General features: G+C 41.6%; 1 protein-coding gene across 2 annotated transcripts in view; it reads left to right on the plus strand.

Moving 5' to 3' along the window:
• The window catches only part of CAP2 (cyclase associated actin cytoskeleton regulatory protein 2), a 151,094-nt gene that overhangs the window by 98,981 nt on the left and 26,935 nt on the right, over positions 1–25,178 (plus strand). For both annotated transcript variants that reach the window (XM_039462690.2, XM_074398478.1), the window contains 3 exons: positions 15,324–15,467; positions 15,786–15,871; positions 21,294–21,399. In XM_039462690.2, the coding sequence (XP_039318624.1) occupies positions 15,324–15,467; positions 15,786–15,871; positions 21,294–21,399 (336 nt within the window). The remainder of the gene's footprint in view (positions 1–15,323; positions 15,468–15,785; positions 15,872–21,293; positions 21,400–25,178) is intronic.

Below are 25,178 nucleotides of genomic sequence, written 5' to 3' on the forward strand. Positions count from 1 at the left end.
CAGGCGTATCATCCTGGACCATGTGCCGCGTCCATAGTGGCTGGAATTGAAAGTGAACTTTATTGAATTCAGGTCAGCCAGTTGGGGGAGAAAGCAGCTTTTATCCCTGTCCACTTCCTGATTTCTCCTCACTGATGTTCCATACTCCATTCTGATCAGCTGCTAGCATGTGACAGGCTGGCCGGATCAAACAGCATCAACCAAATGTTCAGTCAGACATTGTGGTCAGCTAAATATTTCTGTATAAGCCTTTTACATTAATAAAATCTCCCCAGTTCCACTGACCTCTTTGTACCACTTTGCTCCTTTTCTTCATAGTATGATATCTTTAATATATCTGTTGTTTACTGCTTGTAAACCTCAAAGGAAAGACCTGTTTTACTCACTTATGTATCGTAAGTCCCTAGGACTATACCTGGCACCTAGTAGGTGCTCAAAAAATATTATAACAGATGAACAAGAAAACATGAGGTCAGAGTTAGTGGACATCAGGCAGAAAAAAAATGTTTGTGTAGGAAAACAGAGGACATATAAGACAGTATCTGATCATTTTGTTCAAGTATGAATAAAAAATTTGTATCAAAACAAGACAAACTATTACCATCTTTAGAGAGGTAAATTTTATTTCTGCTACCCAGATCACATTGCACTTTTTAGAAGCTTAATTTTTGTTTGTCACTTCAGTGTTAGTTTGTGTATTCATTCTTTTGTTCATTCATTCCTATTGCATGACACTGTGTGTGGTATAAAAATGCAAGCTAGACCACCAGCATCCACCCATATAACCCAAATAAGTCATTTTATATAGTGCACCTCCCTCACCTCAATTTGTTAAAATACAGTAGAGGTGAAACCAAGGCTAAAGGTTGTTTCTCTCTACAGGCCAACTAGTTTTAGGATCTGATGAGCAGTTGACCTGGGAAATTAAGCAAAAATAATTTTACCGCCAGCTACAGACTGTACCCATAATCTAGGCTGGCCATCTCACAGACTTTTGATGCTGGCCAGGATGAATGACTCAGCACAAGTCAACCCCAGGAGAGAAACACAGAGCTCACCCCTGGCTGATTGAGGGCCGGAAGGACCCTTCTCGTAGGGGAGGAACAGAGCATGTTTATATTGTGTTGTTCTGGATCGGAACTGAATTGTTCTGAATACAGGAACATATAGCACATTTATGAATCATGTGTACTGGATTGAAAATACAAGAAGATGCCCTCAAGCGAAGGCACACTGAGGAGTGGGGACCAGAAAGGAACTGACCTGAGGAGAAAAAAAAAAAAAAAAAGCCAGCCCAGCCCATCAGCAGCAGCTGCACTGCGGATATTACTCATGAAGTGTGGCCCCTGGGAAGGCCTGGTTGAGGGCAGCCTAAATCGCTTGTCTACATTGGAGCTCCTGGTCTTTCTGCTCAAACCTGCTCCTGCCATTTCCCCATCTCAGTTGATGGCGACTCCATCCTTCTAGTTGTTCAGGTCAGAGACCAAGGAGTCATTCCTGACTCCTCATTTGCTTTCATACCCCACGTCTGGTCTGAAATCTGCTTTTCACAATCTCCACTCGTTCACTCTGGCCTGAACTCCCTTCTTCTCTTGTCAGAATTACTGCGGTCATCTCAGATATGATCTCCCTAGTTCTGTGTTTACCCGCCGGTAATCTATCCTCAATACGGCAGCCAGAGCGATCCTTAGAAAAGAAAACCACATCACGTTGTTCCTCTGCACAAAACTCTGTGGGGACCTCCATCTCATTCAGGATAAAAGCCAAAATCCTTTCAGCAGCTCCCGTGATTGGTGCCCACACCCTGTCATTTCCTCTCTGACTTGATACCCTGGCCCTTTCTCCCTCAGTCACTCCATTACAGCCACACGGGTCTGCTTGCTCCTTAAACACTGGAGACATATTTCTACCTTATGATCTTTGCAGTGGCTGTTTCTTCTCTCTGGGGAGCCTTCCTTCAGATACCTGCATGGCTAATGCAACTCCTAGATATTTATGGATGTTACCTTCTCAATGAGACCTATGCTGGCCATCCTATTTTAAATTGAAACCCACCCCCTATATATGTTTCTGATCCTCTCACTAGGTTTTGCCTTTTTCCCTCCATGGGTTTTTTTTCAGTTAACATGCTGTGTAATTTAGTTATTTATTACAATTATTGCTCTGAGTCTCTCTCCCCCTATGATGGTTAATTTTATGCATCAACTTGACTGGGCCATGGGGTGTCCAGATACTCGGTTGAGTATTATTCTCAATGTTTTTTGGATGAGATTAACGTTTAAATTGGTAGACTGAGTAAAGCAGATTGCACTTCCTAATCAGTTGGATTGCCTCATCCAGTCAGTTGGAGGCCTAAATAGAACAAAAATCTGACCCTCCTTTAAGTAAGAGAATTCTTACTGACAGCCTTTGAGGTGGGACGCTGGGGGTTTTTTTGCCCCCACCCTGCCTTTGGACTCAAATTGAAAAATCATTGGCTTTTCCTGGATCTCCAGCCTGCCAGCCTTCAGATTTGGACTGGAACTTAAACCGTCGGCTCTCTTGGGTCTCCAGTCAGCTGTCTTGGGACTTGTCAGCCTTCAGAATCACATGTGCCAATTTCTTATCATAAATAAATAAACACATCCTATTGCTTGTATTTCTCTGGAGAACCCCTTACCACTTGAACAAAAGAGGGCAGGGACCTCAGAGTGCTGTCTGTATTGTTTACTGCTATATCCCAGCACCTGGACCAGCTCTGGCACATAGGTATTTACCTGGACCAGTATATGTTTGTTGAATAAATGAAGAAACAAATGAACAAGCAGGTAACAAAATAACTCTTTGTATAGATAACAGTAAGCAAAATTGTCTTCATTTTATTACACAGTCATGATTGAATGGTCCTTCCAGCACATGCCTCATAGAAAGTAGTTCTGGTTGTACATCACGTTTAATGCTGTATTTATACTTACTGTTAGCCACACTTTCCCTTTGGGGTCAATGTCAAAGTCCAGGCTCAGCAATCTATAAGCACTGATAAGACTTAGAGTCCATGGGATTTATGGTATACGGGAGCTATGGGACTACACTGGACTGGGAAGTAACCAAAAATCCCTCTTGGACAACAAAGAAGCCTCCCAGCTCAAGACCTGAAGATGAAAGGTCATTGGCCATGAATGTATGTTGCAAAAGGAAAAGACTGCAATTTAGTGAATTTTTCCTTAAAAACCCTGCCTTTTCACCCAAGTTTAGATGTATGAGAGAAGAAGCAAGAAAATAGAAAGGACAGGAAAGAGACTGTAATTGTCAGTGGCAGGAGTTATTGGAAGTGGGGACAGGGCTGGCCAACAAATGACCTGCAGAAAAGACAGCAGCAGAGGACAGAATCCCAGTGCATGGGGGGAGGGCTATGCCAGCAGCCTGCACAGAGATGATTATGGCTTCTGAAAATAACGCTGTGCATGTGTGTGTGTGTGTGTGTGTGTGTGTGTGTGTGTGTGTTGTAAGTGAGGGAAAACAGGCTGCTTTTCCTCCATTAAATGCCCTTGAAAGCATCTCTTTGGTTATAAGTGAGACAACCAGAGAGGAAGGGGCAAACAAATACACAATGGGCAACCCAGCAGGTCTCCATGAAACCCTGCAGCTTCCCCACAGGCCTCTTATAGCAGCGTCTTCCTGGGTCTGTTCAGAGAATACCAGTTCCTTAGAAAACTGTGGGTGAAATTAAAACTTCCATGGATTGGAAAGCTTGAAAAGCATCAGGTTAAGCAAAGTTAAATAGGTTTCTTTAGTACCTTGTTGAGTATTCTGAAGTGAACTGTGGGCCACCAAAAGGGGGCGCCATATGCAGAATCCTCCCAACCCTGTTGATCAGGAAGCAGGGCTCTCATGTTGAACTACTCACCAAATGGGCTGGTGCTCTGTGGGATGCATTGCTCTGTGTATTCTTTCTTTCTTTCTCTCTCTCTCTTTTTTTTTTTTTGTAAACATGTGGTCTCACTCTATTGCCCAGGCTGGTCTCAAAGTCCTGGGTTCAAGCAGTCTACCCACTTGAGGCTCCCAAAGTACTGAGATTACAGGCATGAGCCGCACGGCCAGCTGTTTGCTCCTGAGAATAACAAACAATAAAATCTTAGAAAGTTGTTATCCTTTAAACAGAAATAGCAGATTTCAGATTAAGGATCACTAGAGCTAAATAACAGAGGCTCGGTACAATAATGGCTCATCTGCCTTGTGGGATATCTTAACACTCACAGGGGAGTTGCTAAAATTCTTTGCATCTACTGAGTTTGAGGTGGAAACTGTACATTTAGATCATCTCAGCCATATTCTACATATATGAATCTCAGAGAAAAGATCTGGCCATCCCTCTACAGTGGACCACTTACTAGGGGAGAGACAGTGACCCAGAAAATTCATTGACTGGGCTGGGAACTTTCAAATGGTGGATTTGGTAGTTTAAACTGAGATTTATCATTAGAAAGTAGACACAACAGGTGAAAACCAATCAGCGTGATATTTGGCATATAGTCAGTGCACATCAAATGTTGTCAGAATGAAGAATGAATTGCAGTTCAGAAGACTTTTTCTTGCTGTTTCAGAGAACTAATTTCTGATCACTATACATTGTCATGGGTTTTATAAAGCTGGTGAATTTCAGTGGTTTCAGCAGTTTTCTTCAATTTTTGTCCCTAGGGTTTATTAGTGAAGTCCCTCTGTGTTTAAGTAAAGCAAAAGTGAGACCTTCAGCTGTTCAGCTGTAATGTGCAGAATCCCACAAAGCAAAATTATAGGCGATTATAAAATTCATTACTGTCAGAAGCCAGATGATACCTCCCAGAGAGGGTAAGAGTTGGTATCTTCTCAGCTGAACCAGTAAGTTGAAATAAGAACAAAATACAAAGTGACATTCTTCTTAGCCACCTGGTTTGTTCTCTTATAGTTATTGTAAACAACTAGGTTAAGCTTTGGTTTTTAACTTAAATTTCTCCCCAAAACGTCTGGTTTATCTCTGCAGCAATTTTGTATGTCGTTGTCATTGACTAGTGTTGATCCACTGCTTCCTTCCTGGATCTCACATAATTCAACTAATCCCATGCCCTTGCCATGAATCCAGCATTTTCTGGAACTCATGTTGTCAAGCCCCTTTATACAAGGGAAATATGCTGGAGCCTCCTCTGTATCCCATATTCATTAGTTAGTTTGACACCAGTGCACGAATGGAAAAGATATGTTTTCTCTGACCGAACTGTTAGCTTTTTGCACTACTAGTCAAGTATCTATCAGAACAACTATAATGAAAACTATAAATCTCAACCTGAGGGAACAGTTTTCTTGTTTGTTTATTTTCTTCTGTTTTTATGGTCTTCCAAGCCCTGGTGTTACATTAAGTTTTGGGATATGAGCTATTGTGAGGCTATTGTAACATCATGGGTCATTGTGTTAAATATTTGCATTTCCATTCAACTTGACTTTTCATCTCACATAACCTGTCCTTCGGAAAAGTGTCAAACATGGAGAGCATAGAGAAAATGGGGACCCACACAACATTTCAACAGAACTGTGTTCTTCTTCTGATGCATAACGTGTAGGTTTTAGAGTGAGCACTCCCTCACATTCTGCAGTGCGAAATCTAGAAATGGTGAGAGATGGGAATCACATCTGTGAACAAGGGCAAAGACAAAGAATAATAAGTGGGAAGTGACAAAAAAAAAAAAAAATGTCTACTGTTCATTGTGTCAGTAGCCCCAAAATCCTAGAGAAGGCTTTCAATGATTCTGACAAGTTAAAACATATTGACAGTGACAATGTAGATTATTATCTGAAGGGTACAAAAATGACTTCAGGGAAGGCTTTTTAGCCTATGATATGCTGAACACTTTTGCAGAAAAGACGTTATATTAAAAACACCCAATTTGCAACTGCAATCCGTGTCCCATGCTCCAGACCTCTGCTTTCCAGTTCTTCTGAAGATGTCAGTAAAGGCGAATCATAAGGATGATCCTAGGCCCCCATGAAAAATTAAACTAAATTATAAATGGGAGCCTGTCATTATTACTACCTACTTTTCTGTATGGCTAAAATAGTTTTAAAAACAAAAACTATTACTGAAAAAAAAAATGTGCTAATGAGGTTGTTGAAAGGTTAGCATCAAAAATTAGTTTCTGCATGTTAAAAAGCTTCTCTGGGCCGGGCACGGTGGCTCAAGCCTGTAATCCCAGCACTTTGGGAGGCCGAGGCGGGTGGATCACAAGGTCGAGAGATCGAGACCATCCTGGTCAACATGGTGAAACCCCGTCTCTACTAAAAATACCAAAAAAAATCAGCTGGGCATGGTGGCGCGTGCCTGTAATCCCAGCTACTCAGGAGGCTGAGGCAGGAGAATTGCCTGAGCCCAGGAGGCGGAGGTTGCGGTGAGCCGAGATTGCGCCATTGCACTCCAGCCTGGGTAACAAGAGCGAAACTCCGTCTCAAAAAAAAAAAAAAAAAAAAGCTTCTCTGTGAGATACTAAGACAATGTAACTATCCAAAGCAGTGCATGCCCTGGAAGATCAAGTCACCAGGTTTTATACTCTTGAAGAATGATTTTTTTAATATAAGGAACATAAAGTTTAGCAACTCTAAAATAAAAACTGTATATAAACCATAAAGTCTTATAAAGATGCAAAAATATTTCCCAAGGAATCTGTTATTATTCACTATAATGGCAACTGTTATAAAATCATGTACTTGGGTGGTGCTCATTAGGTTTTGTTTCTTTAGATGGACTTAGGTGACAGTTTTGCAAACATTTTAAATTGTCTAAATTGTACAGGCGTTTTTGAAAGTCTCTTTATGGACATATTCTGAAATCTCCAAAATGTTCCTGGACAGTAAAAAAGATTTTATTTAATGGGACTCAACAAGAAGGGAATAGCCTAGAGAAATACCTACAATTGCACCAAAGCAAAAGTTAACTCAATTGAACATTTCTGATTTCTTAAAAATTGCTTCTAACTTTACATGTTGAGAATAATTGTATATATATAAATACATAAATATATACATGTATATGTATACATGTATATATACAAACATATATATAAACATATATATATATATAGAGAGAGAGAGAGAGAGAGAGACAAAGTCTCGCTTTGTCACCAGGCTGGAGTGCAGTGGTGCGATCTTGGCTCACTGGAACATCTGCCTCCCACGTTCAAGTGATTCTCCTGCCTCAGCCTCCTCGAAATACTGTTCCTGGTTTAGACAGCCTTGGCTTGAGAAAACTTTTTCTTCTTCACCTGGATAATTTATTCTGGCAACTTCTCAATGTGTTTTCCTAAAGCTTCTTCCTTGATTGGAAGGAAGTTTAATATATTTTGACACATGCAATCTTAACAGCCCCTATGTGAAATGTTTTCTACTTTTGAAGGTGCAAAAGTGGTTAAAATGTCTTAAAACTTTTCCCTTAATTGCAAAGGAAATGTATTTCCCTTAATTGCAAAGGAAATGTATGTACATGTTAGAAGATTTAGAACATATAGATAAGCCAATAAAATTAAATAAAATTTCTATGTTGACACTTTTTGATATATATCTTTATTTTATTTTTATTTTATTTTTATTTCTTTGAGTCAGAATCTCAGTCTGTTGTCCAGGCTGGAGTGCAGTGGTGCAATCTCGGCTCACTGCAAACTCTTCATCCTGAGTTCAAGTGATTCTCTTGCCTCAGCCTCCTGAGTAGCTGGGACTACAGCTGCATGCCAGCACACCCGGCTAATTTTTGTATTTTTAGTAGAGACGGGGTTTCACCATGTTGGCCAGGCTGGTCTTAAACTGCTGACCTCAGGTGATCTACCCTCCTCAGCCTCCCAAAGTGCTGGGATTACAGGCATGAGCCATCGCTCCTGGCTGATGTATATCTTTCCATATATTTTCTGTGCTATGCACTTGCACACACATACACACATGCATCCAAAGGGGAAAAAAACTGGTGAAACTTTACACAAAAACACATAAGCCAAAGTAATAATGATTGATATTTGGTAGTATGGTTTACTAATACATACTGCTTGCTGTGAGCTTTCTTGGAATTTTAAATGTTGGTGAAACCCAAACTTTTTTAAATTTTACTTTAATGCTATTAAGTTTGTTTGAGTCCTGGTGGTGATGCAAATTTCATTACCTTGAAATCCTTCTTTCCAAAATGAGAGTTCTACATACATGCCAGGAATGTATTGATGGGATTTTATTTGCATACTTGTTTGTTTTCATTGAACTGTTTGAATTTAACTCTTGGAATCATTCTTGATGGCTTGAATCGTCATTAGTTAAGTAAATTCATTGAACTATTTGAATTCAACTCTTAGAATCATTCTTAGTGGTTTGAATCGCCATTACTTACAAAATAATTATTATTATTTCTGAAAATATCTCCAGTATTTTCAGGAAAGACAGGAAATACAGAAAAAAATGAACAATACAGGAAAAAAATACAATACAGGAAAAAAATGAACACCAAGTTTTAGCACTGCTTTTTTCCATGTGGTGGAATGCAGAATGTTTATTGTTTACTTAGTTTTATTTCTGTATTTTTCAGTGTTTCACAAAGAGCATATAATCAGAAAAAGAAATTATAATCAGAAATTTATAATCAGAAAAAGAAAATCAAAAAGAAGTAGCAATAACTGAACCATTTTCTACCTGATACAGAACTACATGAGAACCATGGGTTCCAGAAATAACAGGCCTATTTTGTTTTGCTCAATGATACATCTTTGAGGTCAAACTCCCAGAGTTTGTGCCATCTCTTACAAAACAACATGAGTGGGACTTTGGTTTTCCTTTTTGGGTAAAGTTTCTACAAAGCTTGCTGATAAAACTCATTTCACTTTTGAAAAACAAGTCCCTTACTTTGGGAGCTAAGCAGAGATGAAGCTGATAATGGGACTCAATTCTTCAACTTTAAAGCAGAAGCTAAGGTCATGAAGACATGGAGTCCTAAAATACTCTTCCAAAGTATAATCGCATCCAGCTAAGATAACCCTTGAAAGTGTTTGCCGAAAACTTGCAGTTTGTTCATGCATCTCTTCTATGTGGGCTATTCCACCTTCTGTAAAAGCCACAGAAACTTGGGGAAGGGCAGAGAGCATGTTCAGTACATCTTCACGTGAATTCTGAGAAATTATTGAGAATCAAAGAAACCTCAGTGAGATGTCAACAAAAAGTAATCTGAGTGACATCTATGTAAAAGTTATTGCAAAGCACCCTAGCTACTAGACATATCCGGTGAGCTACCACTAATGCACTCCCTTGACAGAAAACCAGGACACCTCTTAGGTGAACTCCTTCTTTAGTGGAAAACCCTTACGTAATTTTAATTGACATCAATGCAAATCAGCCTGTATTGATTGAGTGTGCCTAATATATGCTTAATACTGAAACAGGTTGAAGTACCTGTCATAGACCCCCCATGACTTTCCGTCTGGCATCCCACACAACCAGCTTTGATGGAAGTCACACCATCAATCTCATGTTCTCTTCTATTTTTGATTCCAGCCTTGAAAGTTCAGGATGAACTGGTGAAGATAAGACTACTTTTTAAAGTACAGGAGAAATCTATTGGCACAGTATAAAAGCAGTAATGTTTATTAGAATTGTGCAAATAGCTGATGTACTTAGTTCTCTCAGCATTGCTTTTTTTTTTAATGATGACAATTCTTCACATAATTGCCAAACTAGAGCAAAAGAAAACTTTGTCAGTTTTTATGATGCTTTCATCAGACAACCAATATAAAGTATCTTCCAGAAGACTCTGTCTCCTCAGACTTTAGAGTTTGTTCTCGGGAAGTTAGAGATAAACAAAGATGGCCTTAATAAATCTCTCTAACATTATAAATACACAGTTTCTGGTTCTTTTTGGTTCTTTTTTTCCTTGGGGCAATGGGCCAAGTATCATCAACAATTCTGATATTCTGGCCTTTCTCAAAAATGTCATTACATTAAGAACATTATGACTTAGCGAATTGTTGGAGAAAATTAGGATGCTTTTCAGTAGTTCTGCCATCATTAAAAATCAGCTGCCTTCTGAGGAAACTGATGCCACACCCTTGATCAGGTGTTGAATTTGGACTGAAAAAAAAAAAAAAATCCCCCAAAGAAGGAGATGTTTGCTTTCTAAAGAGTGAAGTTCCAGGGAGGATATTTAAAACTGATTTTTGACAGCCATTAATGAGTAAGCATGGCGTAATTGTGTCTGGGGCCAGGAATGTTTAGAGGAGGTTTTTGGTTATTCTGTTGTTGGGGGTTCTGAGGGAAGGAATTGAAGGTATTTGCTTTCCCTGAACTGCCATGACCCCTGCATTGGTTTGCTAGGGCTACCGTAACAAAGTACCATAGACAGGTAGCTTATAAACAACAGAAATTCCTCACAGTTCCGGAGGGTGGAAGTCCAGGATCAAGGTGACGGCAGGGTTGGTCTCACCCGATGCCTCTCTCCTTGGCTTGTAGGCGCCGCCTTCTCCCTGTGTCTTTGTGTGTGTCTGTGTCCTCATCTCCTCGCCTTATAAAAACACCAATCAGGCTGGGCACAATGGCTCACCCCTGTCATCTCAGCACTTTGGGAGGCCATGGTGGGTGGATTACTTGAGGTCAGGAGTTCGAGACCAGCCTGGCCAACATGGCAAAACCCCATCTCTACTAAAAATACAAAAATTAGCCAGGTGTGGTGGTGCACGCTTGTAATCCTGCTACTTGGGAGGCTGAGGCGGGAGAATCACTTGAACCTGGAAGGCAGAGATTGCAGTGAGCCAAGATCATGCCACTGCACTTCAGCCTGGGCGACAAGAGCGAAACTCCATCTCAAAAAAAAAAAGAAAAGAAAAAAGAGCGCCGGGTGCGGTGGCTCAAGCCTGTAATCCCAGCACTTTGGGAGGCCGAGGCGGGTGGATCACAAGGTCGAGAGATCAAGACCATCCTGGTCAACATGGTGAAACCCCGTCTCTACTAAAAATACAAAAAAAAAATTAGCTGGGCATGGTGGCTCGTGCCAGTAATCCCAGCTACGCAGGAGGCTGAGGCAGGAGAATTGCCTGAACCGAGGAGGCGGAGGTTGCGGTGAGCCGAGATCACGCCATTGCACTCCAGCCTGGGTAACAAGAGCTAAACTCCGTCTCAAAAAAAAAAAAAGAAAGAAAAAAGAAACAGTCATATTGGATTGAAACCCACCCTAATGACTTCATTTTAATACAATCATTTCTTTAAAGACTCTATCTCCAAATATGGTTGCATTCCAACCATGTTTAAGATCTTTTTTTTTTTTTTTTTTTTTGAGACGGAGTTTCGCTCTTGTTACCCAGGCTGGAGTGCAATGGCACGATCTCGGCTCACCGCAACCTCCGCCTCCTGGGTTCAGGCAATTCTCCTGCCTCAGCCTCCTGAGTAGCTGGGATTACAGGCATGTGCCACCATGCCCAGCTAATTTTTTGTATTTTGAGTAGAGACGGGGTTTCACCATGTTGACCAGGATGGTCTTGATCTCTCGACCTCATGATCCACCCGCCTCGGCCTCCCAAAGTGCTGGGATTACAGGCTTGAGCCACCGCGCCCGGCCCATGTTTAAGATCTTTTCTCCAAATATGGTACTATAGGGGTTAAGGCTTCAGCATATTAATTTGGTGAAGTGGGGCCAGAGTGCAGCCCCCAACAACCCTGATCCAAGGTCTTCATACCAAATCCACAAGCCCTTTACTTTGTAGTGATCAGAAGGGAAAGAGAGAAGACGGGAAGATATTCATGAGTTTTCCATAAGAGCTGACCAGCTTCTGCAGCAAATGTTTTTGTTTTTCCCCTCCTTCAGTACAGAATAGCTAAAAAGTCCGCTGGGAACCTTGAGAGCACTTTGCTTTCTTTCTCTGTGTTTCTTTCTTTCCCTCAAACAGAAGTGTGCCTCTGTCCCTCAACATATCTCAGTTAGGAGACATACAAGGGATGGGAAAGAGCTAGTCAGTGGACTTGGCCGGTCAGAGGCTTTGTAACTGACAGATACCTCAGAGATCACCAGCCACCTGTTGTGCACCCACAGTATACCTGACCCTTTACCAAGCACAGTGTTCTCTTGTTTACTCCTCATAACATCTCTGTGAAGCAGGTACTATTGTCAAGCCTAGCTTGCAGATGGAACAAGGGAATCTTGGACAAGTTTGGTAATTGGTATAAAGTCCCAGAGCTGAGTACACTGTGGAGCAAGGACTTGAACCCAAGAAGTCTCATTCTAGAACCTTTGCTCTTCATCTCTTCTCAACACCTTTCCCTAGTCTTATTGGTAGAGAAGAAACCTGTATGTAGATGCTGACTGTATTTTTCTTAGCACCCAGTATCGAGAATCTTCTCAGGGCCTCCCCAAGGACCAGTCTTCTAGCTCCAGCTCCACTAATCGTTGCTAGCTGGTCTTGACATAGTAAATTAACCTCTCTGAGCTTGTATTCCATATGTAAAATAGGAGAACTGGATTACGGCCATGTTTCTCAAACTTCTAGGCTTGGCCGGGTGTGGTGGTTCACGCCTATAATTCCAGCACTTTGGGAGGTCATGGCGGGTGGATCACCTGAGTCCAGGAGTTTGAGACCAGCCTGACCAATATAGAGAAACTCCTATCTCTGCTAAAAATACAAAATTAGCTGGGTGTGGTGACACATGCCTGTAATTCCAGCTACTCAGGAGGCTGAGGCAGGAGAATCACTTGCACCTGGGAGGCAGAGATTTCGGTGAGCCGAGATCGCGCCACTGCACTCCAGCCTGGACAACAAGAGAGAAACTCCATCACAGAAAAGAAAAAATAACTTTTTAAGGCTAGATCTATATTAAGAAATACATTTTATTTGGCAACCCAGCACTCGCACAAACACACACACACACACACACACACACACACACACACACTTCATAACCAAAACAAGTGTTTAATACCAAAATATCCATCCTTACTACATACAAATGCTGCTATTTTCTAATCAATTTTCATGACTTTTAAATACTAATTGTGACCTGTTCTATTGGATTTGTCAAAAGCTGAACTAGGTGACCCAGTTTAGACTCCTGGAATCCTAAAATCCTGTTAATCTATGTAGATGTCTGTTTGGAGCCTCTCCTATCTTAAATGCATATTTATTTGAAACAAATGAATATCACATATTGCAGGGGACCACATCCTTTTTCCATCTGGTATGAGTTAACTGCATCATGGAAATAATAATAATTACTTCAATTTATTGTGTACCTCCAGGGCTTTAAAATGCAGTATCTCCTGTAGCCTGTAGGTGATAGGTATTATCTCTGATTTATAGATGAGGAAACTAAGGATCCCATGAAGTAATTTGCTCAAGGCCTGTAGGCACCAAAGCTCAGATTTGAACCAAGGCCATTCTAATTCCAAAGCCCTTCCATTCAACCTTCTTTTCAGAGGAGTGCATGTAAAGGAGTTTAGAAGGAGAAGTAAAAGCTACCGCAGCTGCACATAATTTTTTTCCTGATGGTTTGCTGTCCCTGGCAGAAATGACCATCCTCTGGGGTGTGAAGCCACCACTGTAGCAATGACTGAAATCACCTAGGAAGCTTATCCAATCCCCCTGCCCTCACCCAGGTCGCCCCTGGACCAGTTAAATCAGAATTGCTAGGGGTGGAACCCAGGCATCAGTGGTTTTTAAAGCCCCCATGGTGGTTCTAATGTGTAGCCAAGGCTGGGAGCCATTGCTCTGAAATCTTAGGAATTAAAGAGCTGTAAGGAGCTTTTCTATTTTACTTCCTGCAAACAAGGTTTAGTAAAATACTGCTTAAAGCTCTTTAGCTACTTCCACAGAGCTGAAATATAGGAGGACCTTTGCTGTTTCTTTGGTGAACATGTGAAAATCTGATAAACAAGGCTATCTGCTTTTCAAGGCCTAGAGAAATCAGAGGATGCTAAGGATGTAGGTGAGGAGATACTTAAAGCAGTGGTGGTATTCTGGGGTATCGGTCTCGTGATGCTTCATAACTCAGCTCATGTAATTGTGTTTTTTATTTTTTATTTTTATTTATTTACGTATTTTTTTATTTACATATTTTTTCAGACAGGTCCCCCTCTGGTGCCAGGCTGGAGAACAGTGGTGCAGTCACCGCTCACTATAGTCTCAAATTCCTGGTAATCTCAAATTCCAGGACTGGAGCTTCCAGAGTAGCTGGAACTACAGCTGCACACTACCAGAACCAGCTCATTTTTAAAAGTTTTTGTAGAAGTGGGATCTTGCTGTGTTGTCAGGGCTGGTCTCGAACTTCTGGCCCTAAGTGATCCTCCCATCTCAGCCTCCCAAAATGGCAGAATTACAGGTATGAGCCACCACACCCAGCCAGCTCATGTAATTCTGAAAGTCATTTTTATATAAATGGAGAAATCAGTTGTCGAATTAGCAGGATTGACTGTGATCTGTAATCGCAGGCCAAGTGGACTAGGGACAATGTAGAAAGCCAGCGAAGACTAAAGTCACTATAAATAAAATAAGCCATCACATTTTCTCAAAAAGAGCTGGACATGGTGGCTCACGCCTATAATCCAAGCACTTTGGGAGAACGAGGTATGTGGATCATTTGAGGTCAGGAGTTCAAGAGCAGCCTGGCCAACACAGTGAAATCCCGTCTCTACTAAAAATATAGAAAATTAGCCGGGTGTCGTGGGCATCTGTAATTCCAGCTAGTCAGGAGGCTGAGGCAGGAGAAATCACTTGAACCTGGGAGGTAGAGGTTGCAGTGAGCCAAGATCTCATCACTGCACTCCAGCCTGAGACAGATTGAGACTCCGTCTCAAAAGAAACAAAAAAGGGAAGGGATGCCTCAGTGGACGAGTTCCACTTTTTCACATGGATAATGGTAACTATGGTAAAACCAGGAAGCCTCTCCCAAATCATTTTCCCACAGGAATAGGATGATGTAATTTTACTAACCTTCCAGTCTTACCCAACTTTATACTTGGGTTATTGCAATGTCTATTTTCCAGTTGAAATATAAATGATCAACACACAATTTCACTGTGTTTCTTGAAGGGTGTTTGAAATGGGGGCTATGTCATACTGCTGGGTTTTTTCTACATCTCAAAACACAGCATTAATAATGTTAAAAATATCTGCAGTTTTCATACTTCAGACAGTAAAAGCACGGTGGCATTATCCTAACCACAAACAAGTGCGTGCTATTCTCAAAGACGATTTTTTCTTTTAGTCCCCTGGAGAGATGGCAAGCCCTGAACTCTGCTGCTTAGGCCAGCACGGGTAGAGGTGCTGTGCTTCTGCTCTCTCTGTAGTTCACAGCCCCCGATGTTTGTCTGCTTACAGAATGACGTGGCCACTCTTCTGAAACCCATATCAGAAAAGATTCAGGAAATCCAGACTTTCAGAGAGAGAAACCGGGGGAGTACCATGTTCAATCATCTTTCGGCTGTCAGCGAAAGCATCCCTGCCCTTGGATGGATAGCTGTGGTAAGTCCCGGTGGAATATTGCCTCTTCACCTCGTCACACGTTTGGAGTATTTAGGAGAACTCGTAGCTTAGCTACCTTCACGCTCCTTGCACTGAAGGAAGCTTCTTCCTAGGCTGAATCCACCCGCTTTCTCCTTCCCTGTTTCAAGTTCAATGCCTTCCGTGCTGAGGTACTGTAGAAAGTATTATCAACCTTTCAGAGCAACATTTGCCTCCCACTTTAAGTCCACGTCTCCATTGCTTTGCTTCTTAAGGCATTTTCTTTCTTATTCTATTTTTTTTTCCTTCTATGCTTGGGTGATGGTCCTGTTTTCTCAGTCCCCCAAACCCGGTCCTTATGTCAAGGAGATGAATGACGCTGCCACCTTTTACACTAACAGGGTCTTAAAGGACTACAAACACAGGTACGTACCTTCTTTTACTGACCAAATTTTCAGTTGATTACTTGTTAGACATTTGTCCCGAAAACTCAATACAGTTAACGACTGATTCCTTTCCAAGGTGCTACACTAATGTACTATAAATTTTAAAGGAAAATACTAATCTTTGCAGATAAAGTCAAGTGGAAAGTGGAATCAGTTATCCAGATAATACATGCGTTTTAGAAAGTCCACCTCCATTCTCTCGTAATGAATAAACTCCCCCCACTTGAATGCATGTCACTATCTTAGGTATTCCCACAGTAATCAGAGAGCTTGGTGATGGAGCAACCCTATATGTTACAGAACTCTTACACTTATCAAAGTAGAGTTGGTGGGTGAGCTAGAGAAGAGAGGAGGAATCCGGAAACAAAGCGTAAATCAAGAACAGAACTGAGATGAAACAACAAACCAGAGCAGTGAGAAGAAACCAGAGACTCAGTTAAAATGAAGTACAGCTGGGGTGGACACAGACATCTGTAAGACTAGCAGCCATTCAGAGCGCTGCTCAAAGCATAGATGAGTCTAAACCAGGCGTCCCCAAACTTTTTACACAGGGGGCCAGTTCACTGTCCCTCAGACCGTTGGAGGGCCGCCACGTACTGTGCTCCTCTCATTGACCACCAATGAAAGAGGTGCCCCTTCCTGAAGTGCAGCGGGGGGCCGGATAGTGGCCTCAGGGGGCCGCATGTGGCCCGTGGGCCGTAGTTTGGGGACACCTGGTCTAAACCAAGGGGCTCTGCCTTGTGAACCAGTGTGAAAGGACCTTGCATTCGACAGCACAAGTAATAGATCCTAGAGTGACTTAAAACTGGAGTCAGAATAGAAAATAGGGCCAAACAGAGACATGGCAGAGCTGAAGAAATACCAGGAAAATGTGTCCTGAATGTTTAAGGGATATCATGAGATTCCTCCTCCTCTGATAAGGTTGTGCCTTGTACTCTAAACCGCTGGCTAAATGGGATGCAGCTGGTGCCTAGGAACTAAGGGAAGGGATGAGGCAAATATAAGAGCAGCAAGATTCTACCTGCTTCTGGCCCTGAACTTGAAAGTGGATCTCCCTCAGAGCTCTTAGGTGGCAGCAACAAAAGTGACCATTGGTCAGCAAATGCAGAGACACCTGGTGACGTTTCATGTGTTGACCCAGACTGTTAAGGTGGAAGGATACTAAAGAACCTACATTATTGGATTATTGCTTCAATTCCTTTTTTTTTTTTTTTTCCCCCGAGACAGAGTCTCACTCTGTCACCAGGCTGAACTGCAGTGGTGCAATCTTGGCTCAGTGCAGCCTCCCACTCCCAGGTTCAAGCAATTCTCCTGCCTGAGCCTCCTGAGTAGCTGAGACTATAGGCACACACCACCACACCCAGCTAATTTTTGTAATTTTAGTAGAGATGGGGTTTCGCCATGTTGGCCAGGATGGTCTCGATCTCTTGACCTCCGGATCTGCCCGCCTCAGCCTCCCAAAGTGCTGGGATTACAGGCATGAGCAACTGCACCCAGCCTCCATTCACCTCCTTATTTTACTAATGCAGATATGAAAATTAGAACCAGAAGAAAAAGGTCTACAACAATATCAGACAAATTTTATATGGAATATAGAAAAATTGCATAAAATATATAAATAAATACCTCCTATACTTCTAGGCCATTTGTCAATATTACATATTCAAAATGTTCATCCCTGTTTCCTTTGTAGATTATTTTTTATTTTAACAAATATTGAGTAGATACAAAAGAATATTTATAAAATATACATGAGGTGTAAAGAATTACAATACAAAAAATACCTAAACATTCATCCCTCAGGTTAAGAAATATGTAACAATATTTTTTTTACTACAAAAAGCAGGCCAGGAGCAGTGGCTCAAGCCTGTAATCCCAGTACTTTGGGAGGCCGAGGCAGGTGGATCACTTGAGATCAGGAGTTCATGACCAGTTTGGCCAACATGGTTAAAAACCATCTCTACTAAAAATACAAAAATTAGCCAAGTGTGATGGCATGCACCTGTAATTCCAGCTAACTCAGGAGGCTGAGGCAGGAGAATGGCTTGAACCCGGGAGGGGGAGGTTGCAGTGAGTTGAGATTCTGCCACTGTACTAGAAATGGAAACATATGTTCACCCAAAAGCTTGTACACAATATTCATTGCAGCATTGTTCATGATAGCCAATAGGTGAAAATAACCCAAATGTTCATCAGCTGATGAATAGATAAATAAAATATGGTATATCCACACAGTGGAATATTATTGGGCCATAAAAAAGGAAGGAAATACTAATACTTTTGCCATGTTGGCTAGGTTGGTCTCAAACTCCTGACCTCAGGTGATCTACCTGCCTCAGCCTCCCAAAGTGCTGGGATTACAAGCGTGAGCCTGGAATGGACTGTTTATTAATTTCTTGGTCCTGATATTTCCCAAATCCATGACAGCTTTTCTTGAACTCCATTAGTTTTCAATAATTATAAGCAACAGAAAGTGGTGACATCAGATTCCATATCATAGTTTCCACTTTGTAATTGTTACCCTATTTAGAGCTATCAACAACCTTAAGCTTTAATTTTCCAAGGAAAAACAGTTACCAGCCTGTCTCCAGGGAGAGAGATTACTGTACCCCAATATATTATCTAGGACCACTAAAGTAATTTCTAAGCTACTTAATTCAGTCAGTGCATCAATGGTTATTTCATTCCAAAACGTGCTTTAATTTTTCATTTTTTTAATTCGGGCAGCAGCATGAATGAACCTTGAAAATACTGTGCTATGTGAAAGAAGCCAGGCACATATTATATGATTACATTGATATGAAATTCCAGAATAGTCAAATCTATATAAACAAAAAGTAGATTAACAGTTACCTAGAGCTGGGGAAGTTTAGGGAAAACTCAGATTTTTAAAAGTTTAAGCTTTTTTTTTTTTTTTTTTTAAGTTTTAAGTAATTACTCCCTTTGGAGGATTAATTGCTAATGGGTATGGGGTTTCTTTCAGGGGCAATGAAATGTTCTGAAATTGATTGTGGTGGTGATTGCTCGACTCTGCTGAGCTAAACTATTGAATTGCACACTGGAAATGGCCAAAGTGTATGGGACGTAAATTATATTTCAGTAAAGCTGTTATATTTAAAAAGAAAAAAGAAAAAGAAAAACAGCCATTGTGTTCCCCTCACAGAATTTAGTCATTCCATGTTGCTTTTAGGAAGAGGAGCTTTAGCAGATGGAACTCCTAGTTCCAGGAGTTCAGTGTGCCTCTTTTCCTCTTAGGAGGGGCTCTGCCCACCCCGAGAAAACTTTGGTTAAAACAGTTGTGCTCAGTTACAGACTTTTTGCATCAAGCCAGTTGTGCCCAGTGATATGCCTCCAAATGTTGCCATGTTGAATTAGAGATTTCAGAACCGTGCGACACGCATGAGAAAGGCATCAGAAATATGCAAGATGGCCTGTTCTTCTCACATAGAAATAACATTTCAGAAAAGAGCAAGTTTCAGTTGCCAAACCTGGATATCATATGACAGCATGAACGTACACCCCGAGTGACTTCTTTTGTTCAAGATATGCAGACACACACCTACACATGCCAGCTTAGGACAGCTCAAGCACATCCTAGGTTTTTGCCTTTTTACCTTTCACCCTTGGAGACTATTTTTATTAGTGTCTCAGTTCATCAGCTCCTGTCCTTCTCCCAGTCCCTCCTTGAGTATATGTTGGGCCTGTGGGTGTGAGCGCTTCCCCTGAGGTAGCAGCATAGTCAAAAGGGATGGGCTTTTCTACATGTTTTTGTTCACAAAGAGGGTTCAGTATTTGCCCCTCCATGTTAGCTCTAGCAATTAAGTAGAAAGTGTACTTCAGTAGCACCAAAGCGCGACTCAGTTAAGCTCAGTGGACCACCTCAAGACTGTACAAGAAGCCAGAGAAATGCCGCTGGAGGTGCACATGACTTCCATTTTTACCACTAGGAGTAGTCAAACCGAATAGCCAGTGAGAGAGACCTTTGGAGCTACTCTTAGCTTTTGGGTTTTGACTCTGAAGGTGAGACAAAGCGACAGTGACACTTTTCATAGATTTGATGAATATAATCAGTCCATCTAAAAATGAAGAACAAAACCACACTGATGTTTTTTCTCTTTGTGGAGTGGATAATTATGACTTCAGTTCCCAAGTTCACTCTTTCTAAATGGCATGCCTTGATACAATAGGATTTATGATGAATAGATAAATCAAATTTGGTATATCCACACAATGGAATATTATTGGGCCGTAAAAAAAGAATGAAATATTAATACTTTTGCCATGTTGGCCAGGCTGGTCTCAAACCCCTGACCTCAGGTGATCTGCCCGCCTCGGCCTCCCAAAGTGCTGGAATTAACAAAGTGCTTGGATGCCCAAGTTCACTGTCTCTAAATGACATGCCTTGATACAATAAGCTGGTGGTGCTTAGGGCTTTTCAAGCAAAACAAAATACAGTATGTCTAGGTAAGTCATTATTGAGGAAAGCTTTAATCATGAAGATTTCCGTTAATGATTATGTTCAGATTAGCGGCCCAGGAACATAATTAAATATTTTCTTAACTCAAATGTCATCATTTTCACATTTACCTAGTCTTCTTTAAAGTGAAAACAAACATATTATGGGTGAAAATTGCCAAAAGGAAATGCAACTATTTTTGCCTATCTGTAAGTTTAATATTTCTAACAATTCTTTCAATCTTGTATGTTAATCCTGTTATAAAAGGTAAGTATTTTACTAGCCCTTGGTTCAATAAAATCAAGGTAAAAATATAGGTGATGCCCTGCCTGGTTCATATTGTCATTCAAAATATTAAACTAAGGGAATTTAAATGTCCCTTTCGAAGTAAGGGGTGTCACCTGTTTGTAAGAGATCAATTTTCTTACTATACCGATTTCTTTGTCAGTCATAATCACTAAAATTCTCCATTTTGGTTACATTTTAACCAAGTGATTCAACAGAATTATTAGAAAATGAACCCAGTGACTTTTTTTTTCTGTTTAATACCATTCTCATTCCTGGGAGCATATTGTCTCTCATTTGCATCAGGAGCAGTGTGGAAAGAAACAGTCTCCCCTCTCTGCCTCCCTCACATGAGGGCTGACAAGGACAGTGTGAGGACACCCTACTCGTCAGCTTACTTCTATTGGGTCCCTCTCTGTTCCCTCTGCCCCATACCTGGACTCAGGGCACCCGTCCACCTGCCGCCTCCCTTTAGGAGAGTGCTGGGTCGGCTTCCTCCCAGGGTTCCCTTCTGAAGCGCTTCACGGTGCTTGGGCTGTGAGGACAATTGCTCCGGGCTCCAGGGCCCTAGTCACTAGATAACCATGTGACCCCACAATCTTTTTACAATTGTCTTTTCGATCCTAACTCCGCTTTCTTCCATTCTCTTTTATAACAAAGTGATTTGCGCCATGTGGATTGGGTGAAGTCATATTTGAACATTTGGAGTGAGCTTCAAGCATACATCAAGGAACACCACACCACTGGCCTCACATGGAGCAAAACAGTAAGTACCAGGCCGTCCTCTGCCTGTGTAAAAAAAGGCCATACAATCTATACACCCTGTGGCCCAGTGGTCTCACGCTTTAACATCTGCCTCGAGGAAAACCTAAGATGAAATATCCATGTAGAGGGTGGGGCACGGTGGCTCATGCCTGTAATCCCAGCACTTTGGGAGGCTGAGGTGGGTGGATCACCTGAGATCAGCCTGGCCAACATGGCAAAACACTGTCTCTACTAAAAATACAAAAAGTAGCTGGCTGTGGTGGTGGGCACCTATAATCCCAGCTACTCAGGAGGCTGGGGCGGGAGAATCACTTGAACCCAGGAGGCGGAGGTTGTAGTGAGCCGAGATTGTGCCACTGCACTTCAGCCTGGGCGACAGAGCAAGACTCCCTCTGAAAATAAATAAATAAATAAATAGTTACAAAATATAACTGTTACATTTGTATAAAATAAATATGATCCATAGAGCACATCAGGCATCATGGATTGCCATGACAGCTGTTAGTTACTGAGCACCCAATATGACAGGGGAAAATGCTGTTCAGATGGTAAAAGCAAAGTATCTTCTTCACTTCACTAATGGAAGACTGAAATGATAAAGTTTTGATCGGATATTAAAAATGACTAGAAAATCTTTTGACAAGCTTTAAGACATATGCCTAGAAATAAGTTTCCTGATATTTTTTGTCGTCTTCTTCTGAGGTTTGGGAAGCAATTAAAAAATATATTATAAAAATTGTATCTTTGAAGTTTAAAATTAAATTTATTTTAAATTATTAAAAACTACTTAAAGATTCCAAAGCATGGTCCATAGCATAAATCAAACTAATTTCTCCTCACCTACTATGGCCTGTCAACATTCCAGCAAGATGAAGGATAAACAGTGATAGCCAGAGTCACAGCATTCTTGCAGAGAAGAGAAAAGGGCTACTAGAATCAGCTGATTGAATGGTCTTTGGGAGGAAAAAGTAAAACAACGTCATTTCGTTTGCCCACTGATCACAACTCTATGAAAACTACATATTTATAAAATGATAAAGATCATGAAAGCATATAGAAAGATGTAGTATTGATATTCATGGACACCACAGTATTCAGAGAGGTTTTTAATGTAATTTTTTTGTGGGGGCAGTGTTTCACTGTGTCACTCAGGCTGGAGTGCAGTGGCACAATTATGGCTCACTGGAGCCTTGACCTCTTGGACTCTAATGATCCTCCTGCCTCAGCCTCCCAAGCAGCTGGGACCACAGGCATTCACCACCACACCTGGCTAAATTCTGTATTTTTTGTAGAGACAGAGTTTTGCCATGTTGCTCAGGCTGGTCTTGAGCTCCTCGGCTCAAGGAATTGGTCTGCCTGGGCCTCCCAAAGTGCTGGGATTACAGGCATGAGCCACCTCATCTGGCCCAGAGGCTTTAAAAAACCCATTCCGGGGCCGAGCGCGGTAGCTCATGCCTGTAATCCCAGCACTTTGGGAGGCTGAGGTGGGTGGATCACGATGTCAGGAGATCGAGACCATCCTGGTCAACATGGTGAAACCCCGTCTCTACTAAAAATTCAAAAAATTAGCTGGGCATGGTGGCGCGTGCCTGTAATCCCAGCTACTCAGGAGGCTGAGGCAGGAGAATTGCCTGAACCCAGGAGGTGGAGGTGGAGGTTGCGGTGAGCTGAGATCGCGCCATTGCACTCCAGCCTGGGTAACAAGAACAAAACTCTGTCTCAAAAAAAAAAAAAAAAAAAAAGCCATTCCAGCCGGGTGCTGTGGCTCACACCTGTAATCCCAGCACTTTGGGAGGCTGAGGCTGGTGAACCACCTGAGGTCAGGAGTTTTGAGACCAGCTTCACCAACATGGAGAAACCCTGTCTCTACTAAAAATATAAAATTAGCCAGGCATGGTGGCACATGCCTGTAATCCCAGCTACTGGGGAGGCTAAGGCAGGAGAATCACTTGAACTCAGGAGGTGGAGGTTGCAGTGAGCCGAGATTGCACCACTGCACTCCAGCCTGGGCAACAAGAGCGAAACTCCATCTCAAAAAAAAACAAACAAAAAACCATTTCATCTTAAAGGACACAGTCCATTGCACAAAACTCCTATTTGCACTACGAAAAGTTTATGACCACTTAATGTCTCAAGTACTTTCAGTAATTGTTGATTGTTTTCTATTTTCAAATCGGATTTCGTGATTTGCACTCTGTGGGGGTTTCAGTGACTGACAGCCTGTTGTTTGAGACCAGCATTGTCCAAGGGCACGTGGCTCTGCAAAATCACCCTTCCCTGAGTTAACAGTTGGAGCTGAGAGTCCCTGATCCCATCTCCTAACCTCAGCCTCCAGACTGCAGCTGTGACTGGCAACTGCTACCGCATTCAGTTGTCAGGGTGCAGTGCCAGACTTTGAGCCCAGTGACTGGAAGAGAGTCTACTTGTGTGTGCAAGTGCGCTGGGGTGGATGGGGTGAGCTGGGTGGGAGGAAGCAGCTGTGGAGTAATCTGTCTGGAATTTCTTGCATTTACCATGGTAGATGGAATCTTGTCATTTCTATGAGCTTTTTTTCAACATGAAGGCAGCTGTCAACTAGAAAGACCCCACACCAGAAACGACTTGCTATTTTTCAGTTAGTTTCATCCTTGGGACCCGACCTTTTTTTCATGAGTTAGTGTGCTTTCCTAGTGCTAAGTTTCCCATGCACTTTATTGAATAAATGGATCTTTTGGCACAAACCCAATAGCAACACTGTTACTCAGCATCCCTTGCAGTTGGTCAGATCTGTAATATTCACTGGGAGTTCCTTCAAATCAGATAACTAAAGCCAGAAGACTAAGGCCTAGTCTTTACACTTATAATTACTGAAATAATTGATTTTTTAGCTACAAAATTGTTCGTTTCTATGAATCTGTAATTGCAGACTATTATTCTGTTCTGAAAAAGGTCTGTTCAGAAAATTCTGCTCAGAAAAAGGCCATAAAAAGGATTATCTGAATAGGATAGATATGATTATTTTATTAACTTTCGGATGTTAACTTGTTGACGTATTTCTGTCCTTTCCTGTATTTCTGAATTACTTTAGCTTTGGGAGCAAATAGGATATAATTATGTGTAGAGTAGAATAAAACTGCGCATGAATGAATGTATATACGTTCTTAAGTAATAGTGATATAGTTCTGGTTTTTTTGTTATTGTTTTTGGGGTTTTGTGTTTTTTGTTGTTGTTGTTTATTTTTTTGATACAGGATTTTGCTCTGATGCCCAGGCTGGAGCACAGTGGGATGACTGCAGCTCACTGCAGCCTTGACCTCCTGGACTCAAGCAATCCTCCTGCCTCAACCTCCTAAGTAGCTGAGACCACAGGCGTGCACCAACATGCCCAGCTCATTTTTATATTTTTTTTGCAGAGACGTGGTTTCACCATGTTGCCCCGGTGATCTCATGGGGTTTCACCATGTTGCCCAGGCTGGTCTCAAGCTCCTGGGCTCAAGTGCTCTACCTGCCTTGGCTTCCCTAAGTGCTAGGATGATAAGTATGAACCACTGCACCCAGCCAATGTAATTCTTAATAACACAGGTTTAAAAAAATCCATCCTATACACTATCATTCATCCTACCCTCTCCTGAACCTCCAGGAAAATGCAAGTAGTTGAGGGTAGTTACAATTACAGACAAGGTGGCGTTTCATTTTTCCTAGAACAAAACACTTTAGGATCACTTCTTTTCCTCCAAGTAGGTATTTCTTTTTTTTCTATTCTTGGTGTAGAGGCCAAATGTCTGTTAACAAAGCCAAAGTT

This window comes from Saimiri boliviensis, chromosome 4, assembly GCF_048565385.1.
Source record: "Saimiri boliviensis isolate mSaiBol1 chromosome 4, mSaiBol1.pri, whole genome shotgun sequence".
NCBI classification, from domain to species: Eukaryota; Metazoa; Chordata; class Mammalia; order Primates; family Cebidae; genus Saimiri; species Saimiri boliviensis.